The sequence below is a fragment of the Scleropages formosus genome, chromosome 21 (genome assembly GCF_900964775.1).
Source record: "Scleropages formosus chromosome 21, fSclFor1.1, whole genome shotgun sequence".
In the NCBI taxonomy this organism is placed as follows: domain Eukaryota; kingdom Metazoa; phylum Chordata; class Actinopteri; order Osteoglossiformes; family Osteoglossidae; genus Scleropages; species Scleropages formosus.
In genome coordinates, this window is record NC_041826.1 from 3,370,562 (window position 1) to 3,384,519 (window position 13,958).

The 13,958-nt window shown below is 39.3% G+C and overlaps 1 protein-coding gene across 5 annotated transcripts in view; it reads left to right on the plus strand.

Moving 5' to 3' along the window:
* The window catches only part of LOC108924287 (low-density lipoprotein receptor-related protein 1B-like), a 368,874-nt gene that overhangs the window by 220,458 nt on the left and 134,458 nt on the right, over positions 1 to 13,958 (plus strand). For all 5 annotated transcript variants that reach the window (XM_018735562.2, XM_029247286.1, XM_029247287.1 and 2 more), the window contains 6 exons: positions 2,361 to 2,525; positions 3,463 to 3,707; positions 9,099 to 9,230; positions 10,680 to 10,907; positions 11,740 to 11,914; positions 12,883 to 12,977. In XM_018735562.2, the coding sequence (XP_018591078.2) occupies positions 2,361 to 2,525; positions 3,463 to 3,707; positions 9,099 to 9,230; positions 10,680 to 10,907; positions 11,740 to 11,914; positions 12,883 to 12,977 (1,040 nt within the window). The remainder of the gene's footprint in view (positions 1 to 2,360; positions 2,526 to 3,462; positions 3,708 to 9,098; positions 9,231 to 10,679; positions 10,908 to 11,739; positions 11,915 to 12,882; positions 12,978 to 13,958) is intronic.

The following is a 13,958-nucleotide window of genomic DNA, read 5'->3' on the forward strand; positions in this document are numbered from 1 at the left end:
TTGCTCTGCACCCTGTGGTGGGGGTATGGGTTCAAACCTCTATCATGTCATATTAGTTTGTGGCAAGGCCAGGAGAGCACAAACCGCCCTATATTCCCTTTGATTATTGAGATGGCTAAAGTTCTCTTTCCCCAGTTGCTCACAAGGACCCCTACAGTTTGCTGGACGCCTAGAGGGAGCAAATAGCACTCTCATCAAAGCATGTTATAATGTCCAATGGAGCCTGTAGCCAGTACAATGCAAAGAAAAGGGTTAGAGCACCCTCCGAGTGTGTCCACTGGGTGAGGTGTGTGCCAGTACTCACCCCTCCTAAGATGGTTTTCCAGTCTTGCTTCGATGGGGAAGATATCATCATTAGGCAGCTGGAAATAAATAAACTGGGAGAAAAGCGAGAGCTGTGTATCACATCATGTGTCTCTGTTTTTTCAAAGAGGAAATTTTCATTGGGTTTCTCCTGCTGGATGTGAACTCTGAGTGGCCTTACTGAAATTGCATTTCTGCTTCCTTACCCAATAAACCCAGCCAAAGTGCCTGATATAAGACATAATACCTTAAGATGAGAGGGGAAATGTAAAACACAGCAGGAGGCGTAGTGGTTAGAGCCATTTCCTTGTTATCAAAAGGTAACAGGTCTGGATACCCACTACTGCTGTAGTACCCTTGAGCAAGGAACTGACCCTGAAATGGCAGAATAGATAATAAAAAAACAGCTCTATGAATGGATATATAATTCTAAGCAGATTAGCAGAAAACAAAGGAAATTATGCGTGCTCACCACAGCCATGAAAAGTACATGCTGAAGAAGGCTTGAAGCCAAAACACATCCATTACAGTTCATGTTACAGTTTGAAACCTAATTAAATACATTAAATGTGAATGCTACATTTACTTAAAGGAGTTAAAATACAAATGAATACCTGGTGTCACAGTGGTTTGAGCTACTGCCATTGGGCCCAAAGGCTCCAGGTTCAAATCCTTCCTCTAGCTGTAGTATCCTTGAGCAAGGTACTTACCCCAACATGTTCCAGGAACATTACCAAGCTGTATAAAATGGTAAATAACTGAGAGTTGCTTTGGAGAAGAGTGTGGTGTGAATGTGAGTTATATCACAAGTCACTGCAGACATAGCTATAAGCTAAACAAATGACTGATAAATCTGCATGGATGGGTAAAATGTATCTACAGTAGCAAATCCTTTCACTGAAAAGTAACATGAAAAAATGTAGTATTTTGCCTTTAGTATATTTTTTGTGGAAAGATGCCAAGTTTGCATGTATGTGTGTACAGTCTCACTGTCTTAAGGTTGTGATCCAGACAGTGACGTTCCTTGAGATAATGTTTCATTTTGGCCTGTGAGGAGCTTAACATTTGGCTTTAGCTTTTTTGTTGGCTCTGTTTAAGGTATCAAAATGTTGCCAAGCAGTCTGTGGGCTGTGCATGACTGTCGGCCGACAAACTAATGTTCATCTTCCCTACAGGCAGATGGGCCCTCGTGGTTGCCACGTGGGGAGCTGCTCCCAGGCATCCTTTGTCCTTCTCTGGCACTGCTAGGACTTTGCACTTGCATTGTTAGGTTCTGATTTTGCATGACTCCTTTTATCGACAGACATCCTGCAATAGCGATGTTATTTGTTACTACGATAGGCTAATAATATTTACATATTCATGGATTTTTTTTTTTTTTCTGGTTGATGACAACATGCCCTTTTACATTCCAGAGGGTTCATTGTTTTGTAGCTGAGGAAGAAGTGAGTTTTTATTTATTTATTTAATTTTTTTTGGTGGATGGTGTGTGATCCTGAAGAGGGTTAAGTTTTTGGGTTTCATTTTATGCTGATGGCTGCATCTGCCAAGGTAGTTATGTGTTAAGCAAATAAGAGTGCCTTGCTGGGTTACTCAAGTGATTTTTTTACAGATTTGAAGGCTTCGGGTCTAAATGGATACAATTCAGTAAATGGAACAAATTTTCTGCCCCTCTAAACAGAGCACTATATTCTCAGTGTTCATTGGTCTATTCTTTATTCAAGTGGTGGTGTGCAACTATTACACTCCTGATTTCCAAAGAAATGCCACCATGTAAGGTCACCTTTGACCTGCTCATTGTGTCTTGATGGCATTAAAAAATTTGTTTATCCGATTGCAAAGTATTCTGAAGGAGCAGTCAACAAACAAGATGCCCTAATGTACTCTTCATGCTTATTTTATACTTATTTAATCATTTTTGTAAATTGTATCTTTAATCTGTTTCCTACTTGTACCACTTTTTATGAGCCTTCTAAGTCTGTCAGTGTAATATGCTATTGGTGTTCAGTTGTAAACTTCACCTTTGTCTTTTGCATTAAATGGGTTATTTTTCACAGAATACTGTTCTGGACAGACTGGGATGCCACGTTTCCTCGGATTGAAGCGGTATCAATGAGTGGGGAGGGGCGCCACATTGTTTTTAAAGACATGGAGATGGGGGCGTGGCCTAATGGGCTCACCTTAGACCATCTGGAGAAGAGGATCGTGTGGACTGATGCTCGGTAGGTAAAACTCATATACGGGCAAGAACCTTTTCTTGTGGAAACAGTCCCTGAATGTTTTATTATCCTCCCTAATATACCATAAAGACAAACACATCCCATATTAAAGGCCACAGATCCAACATGACAAACAATGTAATAGTTGATTGCATTATTAATTGTAGTCTTTACTTGGTATTGCAGGCACACTCTGACTCAACATAAGTCTCCTCTCAGAGATGATATAAGCTTGCCTGCTAGGTTTATGGATGTATCTGCACCACATCTAGCCATTAGCTGATTACATGGATGATTCAAATTGTGCCATATTTATAACCACAGTATCTCCTAGAATTATGCCTAAACAAATTTGGCAAACACCACCCACCCACCCACACACACACACACACACACACTTTCAGAACCGCTTGTCCCATACGGGGTCACGGGGAACCGGAGCCTACCCGGTAACACAGGGCATAAGGCCGGAGGGGGAGAGGACACACCCAGGACGGGACGCCAGTCCGTCGCAAGGCACCCCAAGTGGGACTTGAACCCCAGACCCACTGGAGAGCAGGACTGTGGTCCAACCCACTGCACCACCACACCCGCCCATATTGGCAAACACCATTTCTCTGAAATGACTGGGTAAAATTTATTTTGTTCCATTCACGCAGGAACCAACTTTCTAGCCAAGTGAACTCTGAAAATACAAAAGAACTGATTTCATCTGCATCTGAGATACCATAAATTCTCCGGTATTCTGAGAGCACGCATTCATATTGACCATTTTCAAAACCTTGTTGTTCTGCAACCTTGTTTAGCAATCATGTGACTGACAAAAATGCTATTTGATTCAGCTGGAGCATTCATCATAGAGGCACAATGTCACTGGTTGCTGGAGGCAAACATTGTCCCAGGAACTGACTTGTAAGACAACGGTTTACTGTCCCAACAGGTCTGATGCTATATTCTCGGCCCTGTATGATGGGAGTGGAGTGATCGAGATCCTGAGGGGCCATGAGTACCTGTCGCACCCCTTTGCTGTCTCTCTGTTTGGGGGTAGTGTGTACTGGACTGACTGGAGAACAAACACACTGGCCAAGGCCAACAAATGGACAGGGAGCAATGTGACTGTGATCCAGAAGACCAGTGCCCAGCCCTTCGACCTGCAGATCTACCACCCTTCCAGGCAGCCTCAGGGTACGGCTCACACAACCATGCACACATGGAAAATTGCCCTCTTCTTTGATAATGCGTTACATGGCACCCAATGTGTGGAATATGGTGCCTTCAAGGGGATATATAACTATTCCCTATGAGGTACTTTTGCCTAAACAATGGCATATTGAAGGAATAAGGTTGTAATTTGATTCATGCTTTGTTTAGTTTGCTAGAAGGGAGTTTTTTATTCAATAAAAGCCTAAAATGGTGTAATCTGGACCCCAGTGGTATCCACAACTGCTAAGCAAGAAATATGAGACCTAAACTCAAACAAACTTAACGAGATGTTTTCTTTGTTGATCTGTATAAAACTTGGCGAGGGAAGCAGTATTGATCTGACTTTGTTCCAGGTTTTGTAGCGCTGAGAGCTGATGGTGTCCAACCATAAGAACATTTTTTGAATGAGAGGATGAACATGCAATCCTTGACTGTGATAGACTGTCCCAAGTGGTGTCTGTCTAACGATGGATCTATGGTACTGAGTCACTGTCACCTTTATTAAGTTGACAGTTACCATGTAGTCAAAGAGTGACAGATGCAGAGAGTTTCTAGTGAATAAATTTTTTAAAAAGTGTGGCTTTGCAGAAAGGAATAGTGGGTGTCATGTGTCCTCTATTATATCTGTTCATCAGGATGATGGGATTTCTCATTTGAATCTAGTGACAATTCGTAGTGCATGTAAATAAAATAATGTAATGACTGATTCAGCAATAATATTTTATATAGTACCATTTTCAACATGCAAGCTATAAAGGCCAAGAAATTAAAGATTCTTGGAACAAATACTAAAAGTAATAAGAAATTGTATTCTGTTGATAACAAATCAGAGACACATTTAACACGTAAAACTTAATGCCAGGTATTTTAATGATGTTGTTGGTTTTCAAATATATGTAGAAATGTATGAAATGAGCAGTGCCTCACTTAATAATTAATCAGTTTATTAATTCATACCTTTTTAAGTGTCTAGTGCCCAAGCAGAGCCTCCTCTCATGAGAAGAACAGTGGGATGTGGTCCATTCTAGCCAGATTGAAATCCTTCACTCTCAGAATTTCCCTTGCTTGGATTTGAACATGCAGACTGGATATTCTTGACTAGCACAAACAGTTTATGTATACAGTGTCCAATCCATTACATGGCAAATGGATAGTATACGTGCAAGAGGAGCAGAGTGCTTCAGTGTGGACAAATTTTTTTTATGTGGTTTTCCTGTCAGTCTGGATCTCTGAGCCATCATTTTCATTAACATCTGTAGATCTGTTAATGTAAAATGTTTGCCATGGCAGAAATTTGACAAGGCTTTCAATTGCTTTGATAATTCTTCTTTGGCTCTTTATTTATTTATTTGTTTATTTTATAGAAACTCAGGCTGATTCAGTGGTGGTGTTCTTCAAAAGTAACATTTCACATTTTCTTGCAAGTGCTACTAATTGTCCTAATGGGTTTAATTTACCTTCCCTGGCTGGAAGTTTGAATAAATTGTATTGAAATATTCAGTAAATACATTCAATTATATCAAGCTTTAATTGTGATCCAACTAGGTATTCCTGGGGGTTTTAAGGTACCAGCTGCCCAAAAAAAAAAAAAAAATTGGCAAAAGAGAAAGTATAATTATGAACTTAATTGCTTTGCAAGGTTTTAGGTACAATAATGAATAGAGATTGAAACCAAAAGTAGGCATGGTATCCAAAAAATTAACAATAAAATGTGCTTTTTCTTGCTGTAAGGTACCTGTTGCATTAGTGGTCAAGAGGACAAGGTAACTAATGTTGTGTACAAAATAAGACATAATGATGTATGGCTGTCACGGTTTCCCATTTGAATGCACTTGCTTATATGTATGTGGGCATGGCTGATTGCATTTTTCCCTGTGGAGATTGACATGCCTCTCTTTCATGTCAAACTGTCGCCGCTTCTTGGAGGGCTATGTTGGTGCTTCCTTTGATGTGGGAGACATTCGTTATTTCCTGCTGAAGTCCGTTTTTTTCTTTCTTTTTTTTTTTCTCACCCCCCTCCCCAACTTTGTGAAATTCTATAGAAGTTTATGGAGCATCAAACTATGCCAAGAACTTTTCACTCACGAATGTGCTCTTCTGTAATCTCCTAAGGATGTGTTTTGGCAGGATGTCTACCGGAGGATTGTATTGTGAAGACAGCATTGTTCTGCATGTAGCCAGCTTTAGGTTTTCCATGTCTGATTTCTTGGTTTCTTGCAAATGACCTGAACTCAAGGAGGGATTATAAGAGAATAGCTTTTCATATAACTTTGTGCCAAACCATACATTGCATTTTTTATACTCTCACAGGTATGAAGAATATTCATAGAATTTTAAAAAAGCTTGTCTTTTTCTACCCATTAATTTATATGACACATCTTGTGATGCCCCTGGACCCGTCATCAGTGATGTAACCTGGCATCACTAGGTGTTTTGGTTTTTTTAAATATTAGACACCCTGGCCCAGGTCACCCGACCAGCGTTAATCACACCCCTGCATATGTCAGGTAGCACTAATAGTTCTAATAGTTTCTACCCTTTCCTACACATTACCACACTACTAATCCACTTTACATAACTCCAGATGAGCAAGAGATGCAAAAGCATCCAATATTAATTAAACTACTTAATTAAACTGTTGCCACACCAACACAGACACACACTCAGACATAAACAGACAAATTCAGTTTTAGCAGTCCTGAGACTGCTGTGCTTAGATAAGTTTAGGCAAATTGAGCCGCATTACTAAAGGAGCCAATAAGAATGTTTAATCCAATTTGAAAAGCCTGCTGGGAAAAGCATTTGCAACCCTAGTCCGAGACACCAACTACACTCAGTTGTGGAGGTTTTTATATCTGGTCCTGTGGATACAGACTGAAAAGAGCTGTTGCAGCTCCACAGAGGGCAAGAGGGGCTCAGTGACAAGACCCTGCTGGCTTCGTTTCTAACCCTCAAGTTTACATGGAGTGCATTTGTTACAGTTTTTTAAGAGAATACCTGAACCCCAGAATGTAATCTCAGCTATTGAAACTGAATATTCAAACAGTGTGTCCACAGTTCTGATTAAATCAAATTTATTTATCAGATAAAACTCACCAGATTCATGCATTCTCAAATGTTGCACTGTGTTAATGTTTTTATATCTATGGTCAGTCTTTATTTACAGAAACAAATAATCATTAAAATGTAGTTATTGTTATAGAAACAAGTAATCATTAAAATGTTTGCCCCCTCTTAGCTGTTGGGTAAGGTGAAGTCCTCAGCTGAAGGAAACAGGAAAGTTTTTTTTTTTTTTCTTTTTTTTTTCCTTCACCATACCAAGAATCCCTGTTTCTCTGTCAGCCATTTGCATCCTTAGCACAGAATCTGATATTCACCCACATATGACTTGACACTAGCCATTGTGGCCTTTATTCCTTGCAAGCGTAACGCTGGATTCACAGAGCAAAAGACATCCCTCAGCAGAGAAAGGCAAGGTCTTAGACAAGTTGTAGTGGTGATCTGTATGTACCCAAAGCAAAAGAAGAGCTGTAAAAGTTGTCAATTTCTTCTCAACTGTTTTTAAAAATTTCAAGATATTATTGTTTTTTTCATTTAAGGAGAAAACAACTGTCCTAAACTAAACATACACATGTAGATTTAGCAGGTTTCCTGATCTGATATATGTACAGAAGGATTGCTGGATCCCCAAAATGCCTTTGTCACAGTTAGTGTGAATGTATTGGTTTTTATTGCTGTTGTTGTCATTGAACATTAACTTTCTCATGCATGTAGGTATCAGGTACGTAGGTAAGTTTGATAGCTGCGGTATATGTAGGTAGGTATACCAGATAGGTAGGTTTCATCTTCAGTTATGACTTTCCCTAAAAAAAAAAAATTAGAATTTCCTCAGTGCTGTTATTTTACCAGTGCATACTTAGTTATACAGCAGCATTTCCAAAACAAGCACAAAATACCATCCCATCATTGAGTAACAAGCAGCATTTCATTTTAATGAGCTGACATTTTTGGTATCCTTGAACAGCACTTTGACAACAAAAGTCAAGACATCATTGCTAGGTGTATTTTCCTTTTTCAATTTTTTCCTCTTTGGATCAGCTTTATTTTCATGCATGTGCATGATCTTGCAGTTGGAGAGGTCTATGAACAATCAAAAGTCAAGAGCACTGCACTCTTACTCCCATAGATTTGTTTTCATCTATCCAACCGAGCCCAGTTTCCCTCGTGGGCCAATTGTGTGGGTAATTAATTCAATGGGATTTGCCCATAATGTACCCGCATGAAACAAAGAAAGAAAAAAAGCTCTTTAACTTCCTAAGGGCAAATTACTGCCAAAGTGATTTCCTGCCATATCAAGAAATAAAAAAATAAAGATAGGGAGAAACAATGCACCACAATAGAAGCACTTGCGAAGTCCCTTGGCAGCAATTCTTTCTCACTGCTAACGTGTTTTTAACATAACATTGAACTAGCTTCCATTTGCTGGATGCCATGTTCATTTAGAGTTGAAAGCATTAGTCTCGGTAAATTGAAGCAGATTCTGTGGTGCTGGGAAATTGCTGGAGATGCTTTCACAACTCCAGGCTTGGCACACTCCTCTTGCTCATAGTTGGTGCTGTGGAGTAAAATCTCCCAGGTAAAGAGGAAATATATAGAGAGACAACCTCATACAGAAACAGCCTGTAACAACCTGCCAAACACCTTGCTAGACGTGTGAGGTTTCCTCGTTGGACGAGATAGAAGGGTTACAGCTGTAAACCCGTATTAATATATCTCAGATATATGGTAAACTGTGTATAACAAAATTACTGAAATCATTTATGGTCAGTCCTGTCATATACAGCAGCTATAATTTCAAAAGAGGAAAAAAAAAATATATATATATATATAGATTTGTCTCTGTGTATGTACAAGACTACAAAAAATGGCCCTATGAACATTTGGATGATTTGGTTACAATAAAAATATCCTGATGCTGTTTGGGTATGGGAAGCGGGTGTGGATTGCACTATTATAAATGATGTTAAGGCGGCAACTCTGCACAGTGGGGGGAACCTAGTTCTGAGAAGAAAAATATTTTATTTTGGTTTCAGCCTTAACAAACAGATTCAGTTCATTCAGAAAGAGCCAAGGCTCTATCAGTAAGGCCTTGATATGGTCCAGGCAGTGATTCCAGCATCTTCTTTTTAGAGGACTAATTAAAACCTCACAATGAGAGAAAGTTTTGATAATAATCAGTGATAATTGCTGTTTATTTCCTGATTGACAAGTTGTTCCACAACTTGAAGAGAAGTAGTTAGACCAATATGTTCTGCCTTTTGTGTGCCGCATATGCCAAGACTGAAGGCCAGCGCTTGTTTCTTTCCTCCCCAGCCTTGAATCCATGTGAAGCCAACGAAGGAAAGGGTCCCTGCTCTCACCTGTGCCTCATCAACTACAATCGCTCAGCTGCCTGTGCCTGCCCACACCTCATGAAACTGTCCCCCAACAACAGGTCCTGCTTTGGTGAGTGTGTGTCAAAACAAGACAAGATCCTAAACCAGGTGAACCTCACAGCAAGGCACATGTCGGTGAGCCACGCATCAAAAACACGAAACTGTAAAATAAGGCACACCCCCACAACCCACCCACCATCTGTTCTCAGATATATTTCAGCACAAACACATGCAGTAGTAGTAGTAGTAGTAATAATAATCAAATAATAATAATAATAATAGTAATAATAATAATAATAATTATTATTATTATTATTATTATTATTATTATTATTATTAAGAATAATAATATAGAAACTATTTGTTCTACCTGAAGTAATACTACTGAAGCCACTGTCAGGTCTAATCTGGAAAAAAAGTCTTGCATTTTGTTTTGGAAAAATTATCAACACTCAGCTGACAACTGTCTGTCACTTGGAAGGATAGACATGCAGTAAGTGTATCAGTGAACAGTAAGTGATCACTGAAAGTGGTGGTGACAAGATGGGAATGATGTTGTCCATGCTGCAGTGAAACAGCAGGGTATCGTTCCAGAGGTGCCTGGTGTCTCCTTTTTGGTGTACTGGAAATTTATAGGAAGGACTTAGTGGAAAAAGTCACAATTAGCAACATACGGCAAACGTCTCACTTTTTATGAACTTATTGATACCCAACCCCCTCACAGCATAATAAAGGAAAAGGAGGCATTAAGATGACACATGAGGTCATGATCCTATGAAATTTAATTGATTCCCTTGTTTTATTTGACACTGTGTTTCATTGCTTATCATGGTTAGTCATTAAACCTGCCAGTTGCTGTGTTTGCAGGGTGGAAACAGATGTCTGATATCGTGTCCTCCTCAAACACGTCCAAGACTCTGTCCCTCAGTTACTCCCGTTCCCTCCGTTGGTTGTTCAATAACCAAGCCAACAGAGCCATCTCATATTTTGCTATGAAATTGGATTGTCAACTGCTGAGAACACACGAGTAAACAGCCAACAGCACAGGGCTTGTGTGGAATTTTAAATGTATATATAGGTAAGCAGTAGAGACGGACTCCAATATGGCAGATTTTTATTGGTATTCTGTTGATTCATCCTCCAAAGCTGTCAGGGGCAGTGTAGCAAAACTTCAATTAACCAGTGGTATTTCATCAAGGTCTGGGTCGCTGCATGGTATACTCTTAATGGCTGTTTACTTTTATGAAGTTGAGTGTGTTAGTCTAATGAATCTGAATGGTAGTGAGTTTTAATTTGTTTGTGTCCTCAGGCCGAGAGCTTGGTCTTCATCACTCCCTTTGGAAATGCTCTTATCCGTTTCCATGCTGGACCTTTGGAATGAAGAGAATACAATTTGCTTTTAATTGTCATCCCATAGCATTTGTATATGTCCACAGCAGTCTTTTTATACCTGTCACACAATCAGCACATTTAAAAAAATGGACAATCATGATGTTTTTTCATTCTTCTCCACTGGCAGCTGTAAAGAGGTTCCTGCTGTATGCCAGGCGATCAGAAATCCGTGGGGTGGACATTGACAACCCGTACATGAACATCATAACTGCCTTGACGGTGCCCGACATTGATGATGTCACAGTTGTGGACTATGATACCCTGGATGAGAGAATCTACTGGGCTGATGTGAAAACCCAAACAATAAAACGGGCCTTCATTAACGGGACTGGTTTGGAAACAATTGTGTCTGGAGGTATTTCATCAATGTCTTTTTTGTCTTTTTTATATTTATAAATAAAAAAAAAACAAAGTATTTACCGATGCTCTCTGTATCTCATTCAAATACCTTAGAAACCTTGATGGCGATAATAATTGCCATTATATTCCATTCCAAGTTGCGTTGGGTCATACATTCAATCCACATGACGGATGATTCATGCGGTCCTTTAACTCAATCACTCGGGCTACTGCTAGGCCTGTCGTGTGTGTTTGCCGATCCTCGGGGATATGGGGTAGTAAATTGACTTCAAATGGAGTCCTTCGCAGAGCCGGGGATTAAAGCTGGGCCCCACAGGGGTGTCCATCTTTAATCTGAAAGTTGCCAGCCTGCCCCATGGCTAACCGCTGGGGGTTCGGAATTGAAACCCCAGGCTACAGGAACTGACTTCTCTGCTGGTGTCTGAGCATAGAAAGCCAAGAAGAGAGGAGGTTTCTGAATAAGTACCTTAACACCTGGTTCATCTTACATGCTGATACTATTATGCAAGGCCAGGACGTCACTTTGATGAATAATCCAATGCAAACCTTCCTGCACCACAATGAGTGTGATATGTAATGGATTTAAAGATTTTGCTGGTAACCTTTGGCAACTAACCCTTGCACCTATAGAACAAGACATTTGCATGTAGCAGACAAATACTAAGACGAAAAATTGATTTCAGATTTTTTTTTTTTTTTTATGTTGCTATGCCTCTGAGAAGCTTTTTTTCATTTTTTTGCAGTTAACACATTCTTTTTTTTCATATTTTTATTTTTAATTTGTGTTTGCTGTTTATGTGACGCATTTGTTTCCACTTTACCTCCAGATCTGTTAAATGTCCGGGGTTTGGCTTTGGACTGGTTATCAAGGAACATGTACTGGATAAGCTCAGAAAACGATGAGACTCAGATAAACGTTGCCCGTCTGGACGGATCTCTGAAGACTTCTGTGATTCATGGGATTGACAAACCCAAGTGTCTCGTGGTACATCCCTCGAAAGGGTAAGCAGGCTAAAGAGGGGCCAAGAGAAGAGGGTAGAAGTAGGGAAAGGAAGGTAGACTGGACATTTGAATGAATGTTATTAGCTTGGGGCTAGAGAGAGAAGAAAATGCTTTCCACTGGTTCTTTTTTGTTGTGAGTTTGAAAATGCACTGTTCTTCAAAAAAAAAAAAAAACAAATGCATGCATTATTTTTGAGTACATGGGGTTTTGCATAGAGTGCAAATATCTAAATTAGCATTCCTTAGATGGTATTTTGTGCTGGTATTCTTTACACCTCATGACTATTAATTAAACCCTATATTTTAATCCATGACGTAAAAGATGAGAATGTATTTTAACATAATAATACTGCTCATTGGTACCACGTTTCCAGTCAGTTTTATTAGTTAACATAGTAGTAGTAATAACTGCAGTAAAAATCTAGAAGGGACATTGTATGGTGCTACTTTGTAGGACATAGTTATATGTTCATATTTTATAATCAAGTTATTTTGAGACAAATCTGCTAGCATTTACTGTGGTATCCTTTTTGCTATTTCTCTCATTTTCCTTTGAGCCAGTTTGTTTAAAGGCATCAGCCTCCAAACCCTCTCTTTGTCTCCAGGAACATCTCTTGGGAGACTATCCAATTCACTAGTTTGTTTCCCAGCTATGATGATTTCTTAAAGGATGAAAGGTCTTCAGTTTGCACGCATTTGTAATTCTTGAATCTCAGAAATATTAAATAAAGGAAACATTCATTTAGTTAGTCTTTTGACATTGCAGTGCTACCATCTAAGTAATAATACTGGAATAAGGAATAAAGTTTTGTTTATTTTATCCAGCCTTCAGAACTATTTTGTTCGTAGGCAATGTAAGACTTTGTAGGATGTAAGACTATAATTGTTTTCCTATGAAAACATGAGATACTTCATATGAGTATGGACTACATGTATTCCAGAGTATTAATTACATTTCGTGTTTACAGGAAAATTTATTGGACTGATGGCAATACGATAAGTGTGGCAAACATGGATGGAAGCAATAATAAGATCCTCCACCAAAACCAGAGAGAACCAGTCGGTAGGTTTGAAATATGTTGATTATTCTTCAGTCTTCCAGCATCATCTGAGCTGTGTTATAATCCCACTATAGTTGGCCATGTTTTAGCGCAGGCCCCAACCAACTTTCTAACAGATTAAATCCAGCATGTCCTCGGTCAGGAGTGAACACGGTGCCAGTGTCTAGGCCCCACAAACCATGTCCCTCCAGGAGTTCTTTACCATGTCAACAGATGTTCCTGTTTTTTTTTTCAGTCCTCCCAACCGAAAGCTGGCAATAAAGAATTGGCACAGTACTTGATGGCCTCTTTTGTCAGCCCATGTGCTGCAACCCCTGTCCATTCTCCTGGTTCAGCAAGATGCCCAACCTAGTTTCTTCTTCTATCACACAAAGTCTACTGTTAACGGAACTGGCCAGTGGGAAGGGGGGAGGGGGCTGTCCTTTTTCATGGTCTTGCTTCAAAAAGCCAGCAGGACACAAGCATAGACTTTTAACTTCGTTGTGATTCTTTTCAAAGGGTGATTAATCTCCATTTCTGCAATCAATAGTCAGTTTCAATGGTTGATACTGATCTGGCTTGACACTGTTATTAGTCCAGGTATGGTTGACAACAAGCTAAGAAATTATAGTGTCATGCTCATGGCCTGCATAGTTACAAAGGCTATGTAACTGCAGCAAGATTACAACACAACAAATTAAATGACAGTTATTGCCAGGTATACCAGTGTCAGACTTTAAATTTCCTTTCCCTCATTGACCCTCTGTTGTTTCTGGCACTGTTTTATATTATTGGACATCTCCATTTCTCTGACACAAGTTTGCAAAGGGGACAAATCATAAATTACCTGCAATTATTATTATGTTGTAAGTTTAGAAAATTGTATGAATGAATGAATGATTTAAACTCTGTTGGTTAAACACTGTCAAAAAAAACCTTATCTACCTCATGTTATGAATAACCAGAAATATCTTGAAATATATTCTTTGAATTTTTAGAGTGTA